The 19,270-nt window shown below is 52.2% G+C and overlaps 2 protein-coding genes across 4 annotated transcripts in view; both read right to left on the bottom strand.

Annotated features, from left to right (window-relative positions):
- Window positions 1-1,165: 1,165 nt before the first annotated feature.
- Window positions 1,166-8,936, bottom strand: RCVRN (recoverin). Its single transcript, XM_012653945.1, has 3 exons — window positions 8,556-8,936; window positions 4,102-4,213; window positions 1,166-1,281 (listed from the first exon to the last, which is right to left on the bottom strand). The coding sequence occupies exons 1-3, from the start codon at window positions 8,934-8,936 to the stop codon at window positions 1,166-1,168; spliced, it is 609 nt and encodes a 202-aa protein (XP_012509399.1).
- A 3,819-nt stretch (window positions 8,937-12,755) lies between these two features.
- Window positions 12,756-19,270, bottom strand: part of GAS7 (growth arrest-specific 7) — a 222,964-nt gene continuing 216,449 nt past the window's right edge. For all 3 annotated transcript variants that reach the window (XM_012653947.1, XM_012653948.1, XM_012653949.1), the window contains exon 14: window positions 12,756-19,096. In XM_012653947.1, coding sequence (XP_012509401.1) covers window positions 18,983-19,096 — 114 coding nt within the window. In that variant the 3' untranslated portion in view covers window positions 12,756-18,982. The remainder of the gene's footprint in view (window positions 19,097-19,270) is intronic.

The raw sequence follows: 19,270 nt of genomic DNA on the forward strand, positions 1-19,270 counted from the left end.
CAAGGCTGGAGTTCCTGGGTGTCCCAGGCCCTGTGAGGAGGCGGCGGGCCGGGGGGCATCCCTAGCCTGGCCTCTGCTCATCAGCTGGCTGAGCCTGCGCAAGCTGCCTCCTGTCGCTCGGCTTCCCTTTCCTTGTCTCTCAAATGTGGGGCCTCAGGGACGTTGATGGCTGTACTCTCCGCTCACCTTATGGGAGCTGAACTCATCACTGTCTGCTCCCCGCGTTTCCCTCCTCTGTGGAGGGCACTGCTGTTCACCCAGCACCTGAGCCACAGCCCTGGCTGCCACCCTGCGCCCTCTCCTCCTGGCCCCGCAGCCAGTTGGGCTGCAGGGAAAGCCTCGTGTGGTCCACCCCCGCCTGCACTGCCCTCCAGCCACCCTGGGCTCCTCACAGCCCTGGAACATGTGACGCTCGCTCCCGCCCCAGTGCTGTGTCGGCCACCCTCTGTGTGAGACATGAGACCCCTGCCATGGTCTGGTGGGCCTGAATTTAAATGTCCCTTCATGAGAAAAGTCGTCCCTGATCCTCCCTGACAAGACGGCTCCTCCCTTTGTGTCTTCCCATGTGCTCCCCACGTTTCCATGGTAACCTCGGCCACTGCTCCCGACTCCTTCCAGGTCCATCCTCCCTTCTGGACAGTGAGCTCCGTGAGAGCAGGATCGTGCCAGTGTCGTCCTGCACCACAGGCTCGGCACCCTGGCCTGGCCCTGCAGTCACAAGACGTCCCCGTCCTTGAGGGCGAGCCAGGGTGACTCGTTTCCATTTCCAACGGAAGAATGACCAGCCCGCAGCACGCACGGCTCCCCTTGTGTTTATTGGAACCTGCTTACCCTGCACTCCACAAAGGAGCTTACATGGGGGGGATACTTAGGGCTCCTGTGACCTAGTCCTGGGATTATCACAGGGCCACGCACGCACGGGTTGGGAGGGCAGAGGGCGGGGAAGCCGGTGGGGTGTGGCAGGAGGGACACTAAAGACGGGGAAGAAAGAACCGGTGAATTGCTAAACACGTTTCGGTCTGGCAGGGAGCTGTGCTGCGGGTTTGCAGGCCTCTCTTGGCCCTGGGTGTGTGAGTGCGTGTGTGCGTGTACATGTGTGCATGTGTGTGTCACGTGTGCAGTCACAGGCGTCCTGTGAGTGGTGGGCGGAGCTGAGCAGTTGGCATCAGGGTTTCTTTTCCTTTAACTTCTCCTTCACTTTTTGCGGCTCAAACTGGATCAGTCGCAGAATCTCCTTATTGGCCAGGGTCCCCTCGATGAATTCCTCCTCTGTGAGTTTATCTGCACGTTGGGAAAAATGTACATAACAGTCAGGACTGATGGCCTGACCAGCTGCCACAAGGCTGACATCCAGCCGGTATCCCCAGTGCAAATGTATTTATTATGCCTTGCTGGTTATTAAATGTCTACATAATAACTATTACTATTCATAACTATTACATATTCAATATTTTCTCAAGTCTCAAGCCTCAGACTCTGGGGGAACTTCTGAGGGGCTGAGCAAAGCAAACAAGTAGCGGGGAATGCTGCCCCCAGCCCAACCCTGGGGAGTAGGGAGTGAGAGGCAGACGAGGGGTCCGGTGGGATTTAAGGGACAGCCTGGCTTGCAGGGAGGTCCCTCTGACCCCTGCAGCACACGGGCAGCCCCACAATTCCCAGATGACAACTGCTGACGCCTCCTTCCTACACATCCATCCGCACATCCCCGACCTGACTGCCTCCTCCCTTGGCGTCGGGACGGGGCGAGAGCCTGGCTCCAGCCACGCTCGGTTTCCCAGTGCTTTCACCAGCTGGCTACCGTACTCAGAGCAATCAGTTAAATACATGTTCCTGAGCCCAGATGCCACCGTGCTTGGGGTTGAGGCTGTTGCAGGGGGCAGAGGCGGGGCGTGCAATAGAAGAGAGTGAGATAAAGTCCCTCCCCAGGTGGGACTGATGGGGAAGTCAGTGACACTTAGAGAAATAACTCTGGAGTGAGATAGCTGCTCCTCTCTGCTCGTGGTTGTGTGCTCATAGTGCCCAGCACATAGTAGGTGCTCAGGAAAGCTCTGCTGAATGGAATTTGATTTCCACTGGTTTATGCACTGGACCTTTTGGGCATCCCTAATCCCTTCTGGGTCAGGATCCAGGATGGCTTCCTGCACAAGTCTGGAGGTGGAAATTTCGGTTTTAAAGTCCCAGCTGCCCTTCCACCAGCCTCACACAGAGCTTGGAACTCCCATCATCAGAGCCCAACTCTGTGGTGAGGCAATTTTCCAGATGCGTCACGTGGAAACACATACGCACGTCACACACACGTCACCTGCAAGAGTAACACATCAGCTCTCTGCCACCATCCCCTCCTGGGATGTTCACTTGGGTCAGTTTTCAGATTAGCAAGTAGCAGAACACAGGACTTAACGCACGGACAGACCCAGAGAGAGGTCGCGAAGGGGGTTAGAGAGCCAGTGGGGTGAAGCGCCGAGGGAAGGCCCCTTAAGCATCCAGGACGTGTGCAAACGAGGAGAGGTCGCTCAAAGCAGACGTGCCAGGCAGGGCCGGAGGAGGCCCAAAGTGCCGGGCACAGCATCTCAGGAGGTGCTCACTGTCGGGTCACCAAGCGCAGCGTTGGCACCTGCGAGTGAGCACCTCCTGAAACCCTGTGCCCCTCGTCACCTCACCCACGTCCCACCCCCATGACCTTCATGCCTCTGCGACTTCATCATTTGACAGCAGATTAGTAGGAACGGGATCATCTCTCTGTCCTTATTTAGTGTCCTGCTCAGGTTTTTCTTCTGGAACCCTGCTAAGAGACTGTCCTCAGAGGTCACCCAAGGGGCCAGTGCTGGCCCCTCAGATATGTCTGAGCCATGCTGTGTTTTATCAGTTGAGGCACTTTAGAGTTTGAAAGTCTCACTGGCTAGCTTCTCTTTGAAAATAATCAGATGATGTGGCACCCATATTCTCACGTGGAATATGCCGGAAGCAATCAGACCAGACATACATTCTCTGCTATTAGCCAGTCTCCATCACTTGGGGGGCTACTGTCTACATGACTCATTTTCGTCATTCCAGCCCCTCTGGCCATAGTCTGTAGCCCGGGAGTTTCTAGCCCCGGCACCAACTCCTCTCCCGCATCCTTCCTGTGTTGGCTGTGAGCGTCATCGACCAATGACTTCAGCTGCCGAGTTCTGGAATCCATCACTGCTTTCAATGCAAGACCATTTTTCATGGGCTGTTTCCAGACACCGACTGATCAAGACAGGGTCACTAAGACAGCTGAGGACACCCCACCAGATCTGCCCATGCTTTCTTAGAATACACTGCATCTAAGGCGTTTCTTACCCAATCTTCCTTCCGTCCCTCTCTCCCTGCGTGGCAGTTTGGCAGCTTCCTCAGCCCCCCTCTAGACTCCTCCCCTCTTTCTCTCACCAGGCTTTCTCCCAGAAATTTCTAGCAATCTAGAGTGGTGCTTCTCTGAGGACCCAAACGAACTTCCTAGAGTAAAACCACATAAATTTAGATTCCACACACTTGGGACATGGTATTAAATCAAAGCTAGGCTGAGCTGAGGTTTGCCCTTACCCTAATCAGGCAGAAAGCATTTTTAAAAACTAGTAGAGTAAGCCAAAGTGTTCAAAGAATAGACTCTCCACTTAAAGAGAAAGGGATTTGCACTTCCTCTTAACTCACCATTTGCATGCAAACTGCTACAGAGCTTATTGCCTTTACTTTTTACTATTCCTTAATATAGGCTAACTCTGTTACAACCAAAGATGTTTTTCTTCCAAAGCACTCCATAATTTAGAGCTTCGTCCCCCAGCTGGCTGACCCCAGGGATCCCAGGCAGCAAAGGAGTTCTGTAAGCCATAGGGGTGTGGTTCCACATCCCTCCTTCCCTTTGGCAGTGTCAGCTCCAGGGTGGCAGAGGAACTGGAGGCGGAAATGACCCTTAGGCCATTCCCCCCTCAGACCCTTCAGGCAGCCCTGGAAATGCAAGATGGGATGAGGTGTCCCCTGTCCTGCCTGGCCGCTATGACTCAGAAGAATAAATCCTCCTGGGATCTCAAGGAAACAGCCCGAGACTGTGAAATCAAAGGCAATGAAAGAAAAGGAATTCACCATCATCTTTTTTTCCAAAGAACTTCCAGATCTTCTCAGCTCTCTTTTCTGGTGTGTTTTCATCATCTGGGAGGTGCTTCACATCCTCAGGATTGATCATTTTAAAAATAGCCTATACCAAATCAAGAGAAAGAACTTGTTAGAAGGAACTGCAAGGGCTGGTAATCCTGGGAAAAGCCACGTCTTACACCGTGCACAAAAATCTACTCAAAATGGGTCAAATACTTAGCTCTAATACCGGAAACTGTAAAACTCCAAGAAAAAAACATAAGAGAACAGCTTCTTGACATTGGCCTTGACAATAACTTTTTGGATATGACACCAAAAGCATAGGCAACAAAAGCAAAAATAACAAGTGGGATTACATCAAACTGAAAACCTGCACGGCAAAGGAAACAACCAACGAAATGAAAAGGCAACTTATGATGAGAGAAATATTTGCAAACCATATATCTGATAAGGGGTTAATATCAAAAAAATATAAGGAACTCCTGTAACTCAATAGCAAAAGAACCAATAACCCAGCTGAAAAAATGAGCGAAGAACCTGAACAGGCATTTCTGCAAAGGAGACATGCAAGTGGCCAACAGGTGTATGAAAATGTGCTCAATGTCACTAATCATCCAGGAAATGCTAATCAGAACCACAATGAGATAGTGTCTCATACGTGTTAGGATGGCTCTTATCAAAAAGACAAGAGGTAACAGGCGTTGGCAAGGGGGCGGAGAAAAGGGAGCCCTGGTACACTGCTGGTGGGAATGTAAATTGGTACAGCCATTATGGAAAAACACACTGGGGACCTTGAGTCACTTCCAACACAGTGTCCCTCTCTCAGCGCCCAGATAGGCGGGAGGACCAGGCATCCCCTCAGGCAATGGATGCAATACAGGTGCCCAAGTCGCTGTTTGAGCTACTGAATTCAATTGCTAGTTGTGGGCCTGGGCATCTGTATTTCTGAGATCTCCATGAGGCACAGGGAAGGGGTGAAGAAGGTTTGCACTTCTTATTTTGTATCTTTCTGTACTTTGAATTTTCTGACCATGTAGACATATTACTTTCATTTATTAAAAAAAAAAAGGAAAATAAGAATTAAAAAAAGTTTCTCAGGGAAAAACATCCCATGGCAGCCCCGAGGTTAGAGTTTGGGAATCACGACCTCAGACCCTACTGCCCAGAGGTTTTTGAGTAGTGAATGTCCTCTCTCGGGTCCTTATGGCACCTCAGTTGCCCAGTAGGATTGGCTTCTGACAATAATGGCTGACATTTGTTGAGCACTTAATATGTGCCACTGTTTAAAACATCTTTACACCTAACCTTCACGACAACCTTATGAAATAGGTATTATTGGTCCCATTTTACAGAGGAAGAAACTGAGACAACTAACTTGCCAAAAGCCACCCAGCTAGAGGTAGAAGAGTACAGATTCTAACCCGGGCAGGTTGTTCAGGTGGCAGTCTTGTGTGATGCCGCAGATTGCTCACCTCTGGGTGGCTGCAACGCCTGACGGGCACTGGCGAGGCTGGGGAAGGGACAGGGAGGCGGCAACAAGAACTTCCCAAAGGAAGCCCCATTCAACCTTCAGCTCAGGAGGATCCAGAGAAAGCCTTAGCGTTGGGCTCAAGGATGGCTTTTACCTCCCTCCTCCTCTCTCTAATAACGGAGCCGGGTGTGCAAGGCAGGAAGTGCCTCCAGACCTGTGAGATCAGGGAAAGGAACAAGGGGGCTCTGTGCACCTTGTTTCGAGCTCCAAGTCTGTAGGGTTCCACGGGCTCAGCAACATCAGGGCTAGCCAGGCCCAGGGAGGACGTTCAAGGATCCCTGGATGTTGGGGCAGCCCCAGAGTGTAGACAGGTGTGTTGGGTGGGAGTTGGGAGGATACTGGCTCTGGCTAGAGCCTTCTACCTCCCTGGAGACACCTGGGAACAGGTCAGACAAGGGCAGCGATGCCTGGGAAATTAGGTCAGTGCTTTGAGAAGTTCCCTTTCAGCCCCCTGGTGCTGTAACAAAAAGAACAAGGAGATCACACCCAGCAGCTCCGGGCAGCCCTGAGAGGGATGCAAGTGTAGGTGGCCCCCATAACTCCTATCTGTGTCTTGAGCCATGGGCACTGTGTGCAGGTATGGCAGCTGAACATGGCAGTGGCTGGCTGCCTGCCCACCCCACTTCCAACAAGGAAGGACAAACTGTCAGAGCCTCGGGAAAGATTGCGAAAACCACTGAATCATCACTTGAGCCCAGGAAGGTTGTATACTTTCCCCATGGCAACACAGCTAGGAGGTGTCAGAGTTGGGACTAGAATCCTCTATGTCTGACTCCCAGGCCAGTGCTCTGCCCATGGCCTTGTGATCTGATGAACAGCAGAGCCTTCTGTTGCCTTGTATAGCCTTGGACACTGATGTGCTCTCCCTCCCTCCCTTTGCTCTCCCCTTTCTTTCTCTCCTTTCCTTCTCCTCCCCTTCCTCCTCCTTTTCTTCAAGGAGCACCACCTTGTAGGTTTCTGCCGGGCCCAGCATCCCTATCTAGCTCTGAAGACTTGGTCCCTGTCTCAGGCCACCCAGCGACTCCACAGCCAATCCCGGGGGCTTGCTCTCCAGGCGGTGCCAGACCACGATGCGGGGGACACGTGCCTGCCACTAACAGGAGCCCTAAGCTGAGCACCGAGGATGAGCCCACTGGCCACAAGCCGCATGCTTCGCTGTTTTATTTATGGTTTCTCCTAATAAGGGAGGAAGAACTCTGCAAACGAAAGCATGATTACAAATACACAAAAACTATATAAATCATGAACAACATTCTCCCTACTAACAGGATGGAATTGGAAAAATAAAGCAAGTGGCATGGGACGGGGGAATTAAAAAAGAGTCAGTAAAAAGATATGCAGAGAAGGGGACTAGAGCTGATATAATAGGAAAGAAATCGAAATGCCTTGATGTCTAAAACGACAGGAGTGTCAGATAATCTTATGGCATTTACGTAAGAGAGAATGCTAAGCAGCTATTAAAATGTTTTTGAGGACTGTGCAGTGATATGGACAACACGTGATAAAAGAGCAATGGAAAAAGTATGATAAAAATCAAATGTAAATATGTCATACCTCTAAAATTGTTCCGAATTATGTAGATAAAAACTATAAAGGTACACACCGATATGTTAACAGAAGTTTCTTCTGGATGTTGGAATTAAAGACAATTTTTATTTTCTTTTGCACACGTTTTTAAATTTCATGACTGACTTATATATTAGATAAACACCATTTTTGAGACACCTAAAATAATCCCCCAAAATAGTCTGACACTAGGACAACGTGGACAGAGGAGGATGTGTGGCGGAAGCAGGGGGAAGCGTGTGCGCCTCGCAGGGAAGCCGCGGGGAGCCCGAGGAGACAGTGAAGTGAGCAGATCTGGGACACGCCAAAGGTGCGCGGCTCGCCGTGCAGGGACCCGCCTCGTGCCAGGAAGAACGTTAGGACCAGCACTCAGGGCTAGTGTCCCCCAACTCTGACCTCTTTTTACTTTATATTTGGAGTATATTGTGTGTTTAAAATTAATTGTGATAGAATTTGATTGTGGACTGCTGAGCATTTTGAAGGACATTTTAATGAAGAAAACAGGAAGGGGGGAAGGATGGAAGGGCGGGAGGAAGACAAAAAATGTAAATACAGTCACGTGCTGCTTAACAACAGGGATACATTCTGAGAAATGCATTGTTAGGTGATTTTGTCATTGTGTGAGCATCATAGAGTGTCTTTACACAAACCTCGACGGTTCAGCCTGCTGCACACCTAGGCTCTATGGTGTAGCTTATTTGCCCCTAGGCTACGAACCTCTACAGCGTGTTATTGTACTGAGTTATTGTAGGCAATTGTAACACAATGGTAAATATCTGTGTATCTAAACCTATTGAAACATAGAAAAGGTACAGTAAAAACATGGTATAAAAGATAAAATGGTGCACTGCATAGGGCTCTTACCATGAATGGAGCTTGCAGGACTGGAAGTTGCTCTGGGTGAGTCAGGGAGGGAGTGGTGAGTGAACGTGAAGGCCTAGGACATTACTGTACACTGCTGTAGACTTTTTAAACACTGGACACTTAGGCTACACTAAATTTATTTAAAAAATAAAGCAACTGTGCTACGAGGTTACAATGGCTATGATGTCACCAGGCCATAGGAATTTCTCAGCGCCATTCTAATCTTAGGTGACCAGCATCATACATGTGGTCCATTGTTGACCAAAATGTTACGTAGTGCATGACTGTATTAGGAAAGACTCAGATTCTTCTTTAAAAAGAAAATGCACCTGTGGGCAATTGCCCAGCCCTTCAGTAACATCAGCATCTTGGAGACGCTTCTTTACCGCACTCTCGGAGCCAGTGGCCTGAATCCCCCCATCCCGCCCCCCAGCTCTGTCCCTTCTGCATCAGCACAGCTGGAAGGGCAGAGGGAGAGACTGACCATGACGATCTCCAGCACTTCGTTCTTGCTGATGGCCCCGTTGCCATCCACGTCGTAGAGGGAGAAGGCCCACTCCAGCTTCTGGGTGGTCTTGCCCGCGGTGGTCATGTGCAGGGCGATGACGTACTCCTTGAAGTCCAGGGTGCCATCGCTGTTGGCATCGAAGCTACGGAACACGTGCTGGGCATAGGCCTTGGGGTCGGAGTCCGGGAAGAACTTGGCGTAGATGCTCTGGAACTCCTGCTGGGTGATGCGGCCGGTGGGGCACTCCTTCAGGAAGGACTGGTACCAGGCACACAGCTCCTCCTCCGTGAACTTGGTGTTCAGCTGCAGCTCATCCAGGATCTCCTTGGACAGGGCCCCGCTTTTGCTGTTCCCCATGGGTGAGGGAGAGTGGGTAGTGGCTGGACACTGGCTGGGTGGGACGTGTGTGGTCCCCTGGCTGCCGGGGCTCAGTGCTGGTGAGAGATGGTGACGGAGACGCTGGCGGATTAGGGGGATTTGCGACCAGTTCTTCCCAGTCCTTGGAGGGAGGAGGGGCTGGGGAACTTGAGGGTGGGGGGGCTCCCAGAACCCACCTGAGATTAAAATAAAGCGCTGCCAGGCCTCCCCCACCCTCAGTCCCCGCCCTCCAAGGGCAACCATGTCCCCTGCTTGTCTTCTGCACTAACTGCCCGTCTCAGGGCCAGGGCTGGCGTTTCACGTTGAGCCCTAGACTGCAGTGCTTAGGAGCACAGGCCTGGAGCCGGCCTGGTTCAAAGCCCAGCTTGGACACTGAAATAGCTGTGTGACCCCAGGCACATCTCTTAACCTCTCTTTTTCTGCAACACTCTTTTCCTAATCCTTTGCCTCAGTCTCGTCTCAGCCAGGCCTGTACCGACCATTCTATTTACAAGAGCACACCCCAAACGGTGCCCTCACCAGAATGAAAGCTCCGTGAAGGAAGGGATTTTGCCTGTGTTGTTCCGGATGCATCTTCCTTGCTGGAACAGCGCCTGGCAGGTTTGGGCCCTCAGGCGATATTTCCTGAATGAATGGGCCTCATAGTGTCTACCTTACTGTCGTGGTGAGGCTGAAATGAGCTCATAGGTGCAACACGCTTAGAATAGAACCTGGACATAGTGCTGCACACATACTAATTTTCAGGATTCATCAATAACAGGGATTAAAAGATAAACTGTCCTCGGGGGGCCAGCAGGTGGACTGAGTGAGACAGGTGGGCAGGGGACGGCAGCGAGCCGTGAGGCCTGCACCTCACCTGGAAGGGGCTGCCAGGGAATGCGGCTTGTGGCTCAGTGTTGCAAGATTTTTTTTAATTATCCAAGAGAAATCCAAAAATCAGAGTTTTAGATGCAATTGCCACATTTGCAAGCTTTGGCAATTAATTCAAAATTTTATAAAACACGGTGTGGGCCAAACACGATGTATCTGTGGCCCAGTGTGAACCTGCAGGCTGTCCGTTTGCGGCGGAGTGCGGTGCTGGAAGCACATGCTTGCTGAGGGAGCGAATGGGTAAAGAAAGCAGTGGCCAGAGACGGAGCGCAAAGGAAGCCTTCACACCCCTGCAGCCAGCTCCGCTAGGAGCGCAGAGCACAGGGAAGAACCTCTTGACTGTGCCATGCACCTGAACTCTTGTCACCGGGGGGAAGGTTGGAGGTGCTCTTTGCTTAGCTGAGCACAGTGCCAGAGGACAGCATGCCCAGACCCCAGCACTGCCACCGTGGGTGGAGAGCCACCTCCTCTTGTCCAGGGGTGGGAATTATGAAGAAAAAACCCACCTTCTCCTGACTGCTGAGCTGGGGTTTGTACCCTATTTCCTCACAGGCTAATGGCAGGAGAATGAGGTCTCCACGGCTGGGAGAAAGCCTCCTGCTGTTGCTCAGGAAGGACTGAGAAGTTTGGGCACCGAGGTGCTGACCCACGCCTCCTGGTCACCCTTCCTGCTGTAGTTCAGGGTGTTTCTCAGGAACCTTAATGTGAGGGTATATGTGTGAACTTTCTAATTTTTTCCATCAGTTTATGAGAATGTTATTTCTTAATAGGAATCTTTTCTCTTGTAGACTTCTACTCTCCTGTAGCAGGCATTTGTTTTCAAGAACAGTTAGAAACAGGACAGCCACCAAACTTGAAAACCAACCAACCAACCAACCAGGCAAGCCCAGGCCACATGCTGGAATCACATTCTCTGTAGAGCTTCCTTGCGTCCCTGGGGGATGGAAGGAGAGTGAGGCCAGAGGCCTTGGCCCTTTGCTCTGAGCCACCAGTGGGAGGTGACCAAAGTGCCTCCTGGGTGCCAGGCCTGTCCACACAAGCCCGTAGGTGAGGCGAGGCCGATGCTACTATAGGGCAGAAAGGGAGGCTCCGAAGGCATGTTGCCAGCCCCGCCTCACCCATTGCTGAATGGCAAAGCCAGGAGGAAGGAAAGCCCAGGGCTGCACGTTCTCAGTCCAGGGTGCTTCTCTCAGAGGAGGCCTCGAGAGGGCCAGAGCCTCCCCTGCCATCGGTGAGGCGCTAGGGTTGCATGACGACGGAAGAGGCCCTGGTTAGGCAGAAGGCAGCCAGCGCCCGTCAGTCTTTTCTGTCCTTTCCAGGAGAGAGGAGGAAGGAGCTGGACGCAGGTCGGGAGCAGCCTGGTGCAGTCCATATTCTTCAGGTTGCTGTGCCCAGGAGGGGCCCTGAGGAGGGGACCGCAGGCAGCTGTGTTGATGCTTCTGAAAGGGAGGGGTCATGACCTGGAGGTTTGTTTGAAAACCTGCATAAACATCTTCTATCAGAGGGAGAGCTTATGCTCCTTAGTCAAACAAGTTGTTGGAGATGATGTATTGTGAATGGATTTGTTAAGTCTGAGCTGGGGCCATAAACTCTTCTGAACCCCAAAGACTTCTGTTGAGGAGAAGGCGTCGTCTCCAGGCAGAGAATGTCAGTTTGCTCGGTCTGAGCTGTTAGCTGGGCCCAGACTCCACCCCGCCCCATCCCTCTACCTCCCCTTCCATGAGCTGAAGGGCTGGAGCTGGCACCTGCAGAGAGGTCTGCATGGACAGGGAAAAGGGGGTTTGGAGAAGGTGGGTGAGGGACAGCGTATGGGAAGAACCCTCCTCCCACAACCATCGCCATTGCAGAAAATGGCAATCCATCCTTTGGGTTGCTGGGACCGAAATCCTTGGCGTTATCCTCAGCGATTCTCTCTCAGTCACATCCTACCCGAATCTGTCCGGAAATCGTCTCTGCTCTACCTTCAAAGTGCATCTGGAACCTGGCCATGCTCCCCGCCTCCATCACACCCATCCCTGCAGGCAGCGTCGCCTCTGCCCCTTAACAGGTCTCCCTGCCTCTGCTCTCTCCCCTTACAGATGTAAGGCCATGACGTCAGGCCTTGCACGGTGGTGGCTGTGGCTTCCCCCAGTCAAAGTCAAAGGCAGCCCTGGCCCTGGCCCACCATTTCTCGTAGCTCATCCACTCTCTCCTCCCCGCTCCCTCTGCTCCAGCCACACTGGCCTCAGACACCTGGGCATCCTCTCTGCCTGGAACATCCCAGTGACCTGCCTTGTCTTTGATCAAATGCCACCTTCTCAACGAGGCCACTCCAATGACCCTGGTTAATATTGTATCTTACCCGCCCTCACCCTGCCTTGTTGTTCTTCTTCCATAACACTTAACACCTTCCCCACCCTAACAACACGAGGCAGTTACTAGGGCTGTTGTCTGTCTCTCCAGGCTAGATTGCAAGCTCCGTGAGAGCAGGGCTGTCGGTTTCATCTGCTGATGTGTTCCCAGTACCCAGAGCAGTGTCTGGCCTGTAACAGATGCTCAGTGATTACTGAATGAATGAATGAATGAGAAAAGAAACAAGAGCCAGCAGCCCCCGAGGCGGAGGGAGGCAGAAGCTGGAACCCACAGAGACAGGAAGTCACCAGGAGGAGGGGCTGGGCCCGGGGTGTGGGGCCGGCAGTGTAGTGTTCACCTGGCATCAATGTCCAGGTGCCCTTTGTCCCTCTGCTGAGTCATCAGGAGTAAAATCGCCACCAATCCTGAGAGCCTGGGAGGAAGGCTGAGATGGGTCATGCAAAGAAGGATGTGGCAGCCCTCCAGGAAGGAGGGTCGCCCAGTGGGACCCAGTGTCTCTGGACAGTTTATTTTACATGGGATGAATCTAAGCATCTCAAGTGTACACACAGAGCCAAGAAAAAAAACGAGATAGGATTTAACTTCCTGAAAACTCTTTATAATAATGCAGGACAGTTATATATAGCAAACACCTTCAAAATTTAAACTCTTTAAACATTTAATTCTTCAGCATTAATACACACAAATGCTATTACGGGGTGGGGTGGGGGTGGGAAAGGGTGGGCTACAGCCTCCATGGGGATCGGAGTTTTGACAGTGTTACTTATAAATTATATTACATCAATTTTATTTACGGATCTAGGCAGCCAGGGGATGGAAGGATATACAATGTGGGGTAAACACATTCATACGGGGGTGAGGAATGCTGGCAGGAGACACAGCTTTTTAACATTAAAAATGTATAAAGTATTTAGCAAAAGTTACAGAAAACAGACCAAACAAGCAAGTTTATTTTGTTAGAAAATTCCACTCTCATAGGGTTTGCTGATGTGCTCTGTCTGTGAAGGGGAAGCCTCTCGTCTTCTCCTTCCAAAGGGGAGGGAAGAGATGCAAATTTGGGGCCCCTGTCACCGAGGATGGCTGGTGTGCCTTTGAATGTCTGTCCCTGGGTCCACGTGGCCTCCTGGAACCCCCAACGCCCGAGAGCCAGTCTGCGGCAGGTGATGCTGGAAGGGAAGCAGCCCCGCTTGACAGATGAGCACACAGAGGTCCCGACAGGCAGGGGATGTTAAACTTCATATTATGGGACAAAGGAGGCCACAGAGCAGGGCCGGTCCTGTGCTCTTTCTGGGTACAACGAGCTTTCCCTCTCGGTCTGCATGTCACACCGTCCCCGTGAATGCACCCATGGGCCCTGACCTTTTATGTTCCACCATCGCAATCCTATGAAGAATTTCCCTCAAACGCAAAGGAACCACGTCCTGAACACCACACAGGGAGCCTCCAAAGGTCATTATCCCAATCCCACCCCACCCCTAGAGACACCTCCCAATAGCGGCTCCTCACAGAGCCACGAGCCAGCACCTAGAAAGCTGGGAGAATGGGAGCACTGGTTTCTGTCCTCTACCCATCTTACTCTTACCCTAACCTGCTGCAACAGGAGCCGGTCCCCGACCTTCAGCAAAGCCCCAACAGAAATCATACTCCTACGGGGGAGACATTGAGAGTCCCTCCCTGGGAAATCCGGCCCAGAAGAGCCCCAGCAGCCCAGATCCTCAGCTCCCACCCTGGGACCCTGCAGGCTCAGGCCTTCTGCCCTCATCTTCATCTGGCCTGGATCCAGAAATGTCGCTGGTTCGGCTGGAGAAGGCTCACCTTTCACCCAGCAGAGCACGCACAGGACACAGTGTGGAGCAGTGTTTACCTTGGAGGTCACACCCATGGCCTGGCCTGAGCTGGGTTTGGTCCTATCTGTACCACCCTGTGCCACCACCCAGTGGGGTGCAGGCACAGGGCAGGCTCATTGTGACCACCAGCCGAGCAAGGCTCCAGCAATGACAAGGACCAGGTGGGAGATGGCTGTCCTGGCTCCTGGGGAGGAGATCCCGGGATATACCAAAGATCAGAGGATAAGACCCAAGAGGTAATGACTTATGCTTTCTTTGTGGGTCCTGGAAGGAACTACCTCATTCTTAACACTCACAGGACTCTTAATTTTAGCTCCATTTGAGTCTAGATGGAGAAGAGCCAGGGCATCTTTTTCATAAGAATTTTAGGCAACCCTATGCACAGCTGTGCAGATGAGGCCCAGATTAGGCATGACCCCGAGTACAGGGGACAAAACTGGAAATGAGAAGGGGAGGAGGTAAGTGCAGTCGCTGGAGGCCTGAAACACCATCTAGAACAACTACCCTCAGTTTGCAGATGAAGCAACAGATCCAGGAAAGGGTGAGCCATGGCCAGCCCCAGACTTCTCATCCACGCTACTTCCACGTGCCTTTCACAGCCCCCAGCGCTCAATAAATGCCAAGAACCACATGAACTGAAGGCCCCAGAAGGAAGGGCATCCACTGGCTGAGATGAAAGCTTCAGGTTGCGGCAGAAGTGGGTGGCAACGGAACCCCCATCCTCCCCTTCTGCGCCCCTCACCGGCTGCTTGCTGCACTGTCAAAAACCTGACATGAATCAAAAAGGTAAGTGTGAGCCCCAGGAACCACCTGCGGGCACAGCTGGCATTTGGAGAAGCAGAGAGCTGGACGTGGTCGTGCAAACACGCTGAAGACCACCCCGCACCGGGCCAGGAACTTCCATGGCAAACAACTCATTTGAAAAGTAAGGAAGTGGCGGGGTGCACCCACGCGATGGAACACTCCTCAGCAATGAAAAGGGACAGGCTGCTGACAGTGTCATGAGTGACTCGAAAGCGTTAAGCTGAGTGGGAGAAGCCAGACTTGAAAGGCTATACCAGCGTGACTCCACTTGCATGACATTCTAGAAAATGCAAAACTATAGGTCCCACAAATCAATGAGGGTTGGCAGGGGAAGAGGGTGGGAGGAGGGAAGTTTTGGAGTGATGGATACGTGTTGATCTTGGTGGCGGCTACATAAGTTTGCCGAAATTCACAGAACTGTGTACTTCCAAAGGGTGAGTTTTGCCGTATCCGAATTATACCTCGGTAAACCCGGGGACAAGGCAGAGCAGTGGGCTTTGTCGGGGCCGGAGGGATTATGGGGATAAGATGATGTCCATGGTGACCTGTCGCCCGCTTAACATTTATAAAATACTTTCCTCCACCCACATTATAACAGCAGGTCTTTAGCCTCCTGGTTAAACTCTCCTTGTCAAGGCTCTTCTCAGCGGGCAGTAAATTCACCTACACAAGCCAAGGTCTTGGATGTCCTTGGGATTTTATGGCTTGTATTTCCAAGAAGGGACTTTGGCTCAGCCAAGACTTTTATGCATGCATCCACTGATCTAGTAATTGATTGCTTTTCACGAAGGGTGTAGAAACAAATCCTGGTTCGTGAATTAGCACACTGTTTCTGTTTGCTCGGCTATGAAGCAGCCCTGACAGGCAGGGAGGGGCCTCCCACTGCTGAGATTCTCCCTGGTCGACAGGACATTGAGCGGAGAGTAGGAAGGAGACCCCAGGTGGCCTCAGTAAGAGACCCTCAGGGCTGCCGTCTGCGAGGCTCACATAGCCTGTGGGTTGCACTACTGATCTAAAGCACTAGAAAAAATAGAAGGTAATTAAGTGGGTCTTCCTGGAGGTTGTTGTGGCAACCAACTCACTTTGAACACCACCTTAGAGTTTTTTTTTTTTTTTAAATCAGGCTTTCACAATCTTGTGCATCAGTGTCGCCCAGGTGGGGCCAGGTGGAAGAGGCTGACTCGTTCCCAGAAACAGAGCAGTGGATGTTCCCAAGAAGAGCCCAGACTCACCCTCTCTGAATAAACCCAGCCAAATCCTGCCCTAAGCACCAAAATGTAAACACAAACAAAATCACCACCACCACCCAGATAGTGTGCCGCTACGCCAAAGTGCGCTCTCCGATGTTCTCGTCTTCATCTTGATTTCACCTGGGGGTGGGGCCCTGTTAATAGGGACGGTGGCCTGGACACTTGACTCCACCCCTGCTCATCATTAGCTGTGTCATTTCAGGGCACTCACTGGCTGTCCTTGGACGTCACCATTCCTATGTGGAAAGTGAGGAGAGTTATTCAAAATAAATAAATTTCTGAAATTGGAGTTGGATATGGGCTGTGCAGGTCTGGTGACTGGGTGATTAAAATCTGTTGCTGTCTACCTTCCATCCACTAGGTAAATGCCTCATGGCAGTTTAAATTATAATTAAAGGATCCCAGTGGCTAAATGTGGGAAAGGCGCAATGTTCTTACTCTCCAGAAATGTCTGTCCATGCCCGTCTGCATGATGAGGTGCCTGTCTTACACGCACCTACAGTTCCACTACTCAGCACAACGCCTGGCTTGTCCTAAGCATTTGCTGAATAAATGAATGAGTGAATGCAGGTTAATCAGCACAATAGACAGTACCTCAAAAAACCTAAATTCTGCAGCAAGTACCTGTATGTGAATGCCAAGCACCAACCTGCAAGGCCCCTGGGAAAAAGATGAGTCCACATAAAACGAGAGATCATGGGCTTCTCTGATGACAGGGCCATATCTTGTCCTCAGATTAGATTTTAGCACACTGCTTGGCCATAGCTCAATGCTTGATGAGTGAATAACAGAGGGAAGAAGAAAGAAAAGAAGTATGTGAAGAGGCTGAAGAGGAGGAGGTGAGGGGATGAGAGGGAAAGAACGACCTCAGAAAAGGGACTGGCTCAGACTGGGTCAACTTGGGCCACCATGGAAGAGGCCAGAGAGCTCGCTCCATCCCAGGGACGAACAGAGGACTCTGGAACCCTCAGACAGGAATGAGAAGACAAAGTCAGCGAGCCGCACTGCGCTCAAGATATCTGTGCTCGTAACAAGGCTATTGGCTTTGAATGTTCGAAAATCACCCACGATTTGTTTACTAACCCATAGAGCGATTACCACTAGCACCCAGCTTTAATAAAAGAACCAAGAAATAATATTCTAAAATTGGTAGCTGGTGTCAGGGCCCAAGCCCAGAAACAGGAGTGGCTCCCCAGCCCACGGACAGATCCCGTCAGGTGGCCCCGATGCTGGTGAAGGCCTTCGCACTGGCCTTTTTGGTTGGGATGTTTCAATAAGAGAAAAGGGACAAAGTCTGGTTTGCTTTAGTATATTAGGCATCTTTCTAATATAAACTATAAGAAAGCAATTCTGAGTCAATGAAAGAGGTGACAAAAGATTTGAGATTAATAAGTCATCAGTTACTAGCATGTCAGACTGAGAGAAAGACCAGCCAGTTGTGCTTGTAGAATTGTGCCCTCGCGGGAGATGTGTGGGTCAAATCCCAAGAATCAGTGGGAAAGATTAAGAAAGATGGGTTCCCAGGGCGTGGGTCCCCAGCTGCCATCTGTCTCTGGCTTGCTCTGCTCCCGGCCCTCGGACTGACACTCTAGACTGACACGGTGGAGAACCTGTCTGCCGTGGCACAGAAAGGGGGAAAGTGATGAGCTGGACCCAACGGCAGTGCTCAAAGCTTCCCACGTCACACCTGCATCAGGCTTTTCCAGGAATCGGAAGATGGAGAGAGGGGAAGGAGGGCTCGGTGCAGAGCTCTGGAACGTGCAGAAGGAGCTGGACAACCTACTGTGGCCAAGAGAGAGTCCACGATGCCTGTCCAGTGCTCGCCAGAGAGAGAAGCCTTTCAAGGGACAGCAGTCCCGACCCCACTGTGCATGAGCAGAGGGAAGCCATCTGGGGGACCACAAAGACTCGCCCTGACCTCTCTCCTGTATGGGACTGACCCAGCCCCATGAAGAGCCCGCGGTGGGCGGTCTGGGAGAGCAGGGCCGGGCGACCTAATGGTATAGGCCCCAGATGGTGCCCTGTGCCTGGCTGGCCTCTAAGACCAGCCGGTTCATTTCTATCCCCAAAGCCTTGGGACAAGCTCAATGGGGACCTGATAGCCGAGAACTTTCGAAAGCTGCCTCTAATGAGGCTGGACAGGGGTGGCAGGGAGGGGTGGGGGCTTTTCCTGCAGAAGCAGCCGAGGCAGAGGTGGGTTGGGACTTCCAGAGACTTTATAGAGGCGGCCTGATCTGATAGGAGACGCGATTCGACGCTCCAACTTGGGGCTGATTTGCCGAATGAGGTAGTTCCATCCTGACCTCTCCAGGTAGGGATGCTCTGGGAAGACAGAGCCAGGCCTTCCACCCAAGACCCCTGGTGATGAGAAGTCATGAGAAAAGCCAGAGGTGGGCTCCCAGGATGCAACGGGGCAGACAGGGAGGGCTGCAAAGGATTCTGGGTGCACCAAGCGCTGACTGGTGCCTTCCATCTGTGATTCTGACCCTGACACCTGGCGTGGAGACAGGGACATCCCTCCCCTCATCCTCCAAAGCCCTACAGACAAGGGAGCCGGCTGGAGGACGGGCCTTGGGGCTTCCAGGGACACGGGCATGTGACGGCAACCCCTACAGTCTGTTCTCAGAGCGGCAAGCACAGCACGGGAGTTGGGGGGCTTTGGCCTCAGAGACAGGGCAGGGCTGTGGGTTCTTGGCCTGGGAATGTTGGGGAGCCCCCAGCTGGGCCATCTAGGCCACCCTTCTGGAATCACCAGCTCCCTCCCCTCTCCTCAGTGGCCCAGGAGAGTGGGCAGGGGGCAGCTCCACTCAGCAGCGGACCCCACAGCGGGAGCTGCCATTCCTCTCCGTGAGACCCCCAGCCCCTCTTCTGGGCAGGACCCCCCGGGGCTGCGCGGGCCCATCTAGATCTCCATGTCCACAGGGCGGATGTTGCCCGTTTTGTGCTCTCTGACCCACAGCTCCCTGTCTTTGGCTGGGTCCACTTTTCGAAGCAGTTGGTCCACAGGCTCGACTGTCTGCAAGGGACAGAGAAGAGGGTCTGTTGTCAGAGGTGGCCGCCGAACTGGGGTGTCTCCCCTGAGCCAGGCTGCCCTCGTCTTAGCGCCTCTCGGAGCAGCCTCTCTGGAGGGTTCCGGGCCCCAGGGCAGGCCCTGAGGGACAGAACGCACAGAGGGCGGTGAGAGAGGGCA

Source organism: Propithecus coquereli, unplaced genomic scaffold (assembly GCF_000956105.1).
Source record: "Propithecus coquereli isolate 6110/MARCELLA unplaced genomic scaffold, Pcoq_1.0 Scaffold435, whole genome shotgun sequence".
In the NCBI taxonomy this organism is placed as follows: domain Eukaryota; kingdom Metazoa; phylum Chordata; class Mammalia; order Primates; family Indriidae; genus Propithecus; species Propithecus coquereli.

What these genes read in the sequence shown, in the direction of transcription:
- RCVRN (XM_012653945.1), bottom strand. Translation starts at nt 8,936, where the DNA reads ATGGGGAACAGCAAAAGCGGGGCCCTGTCCAAGGAGATCCTGGATGAG. An exon ending in AAGTGCTGGAGATCGTCATG is followed by an intron (nt 4,214 to 8,555) that starts GTCAGTCTCTCC and finishes GATTTGGTATAG; the next exon opens with GCTATTTTTAAAATGATCAA. An exon ending in CTTTGGAAAAAAAGATGATG is followed by an intron (nt 1,282 to 4,101) that starts GTGAATTCCTTT and finishes CCCAACGTGCAG; the next exon opens with ATAAACTCACAGAGGAGGAA.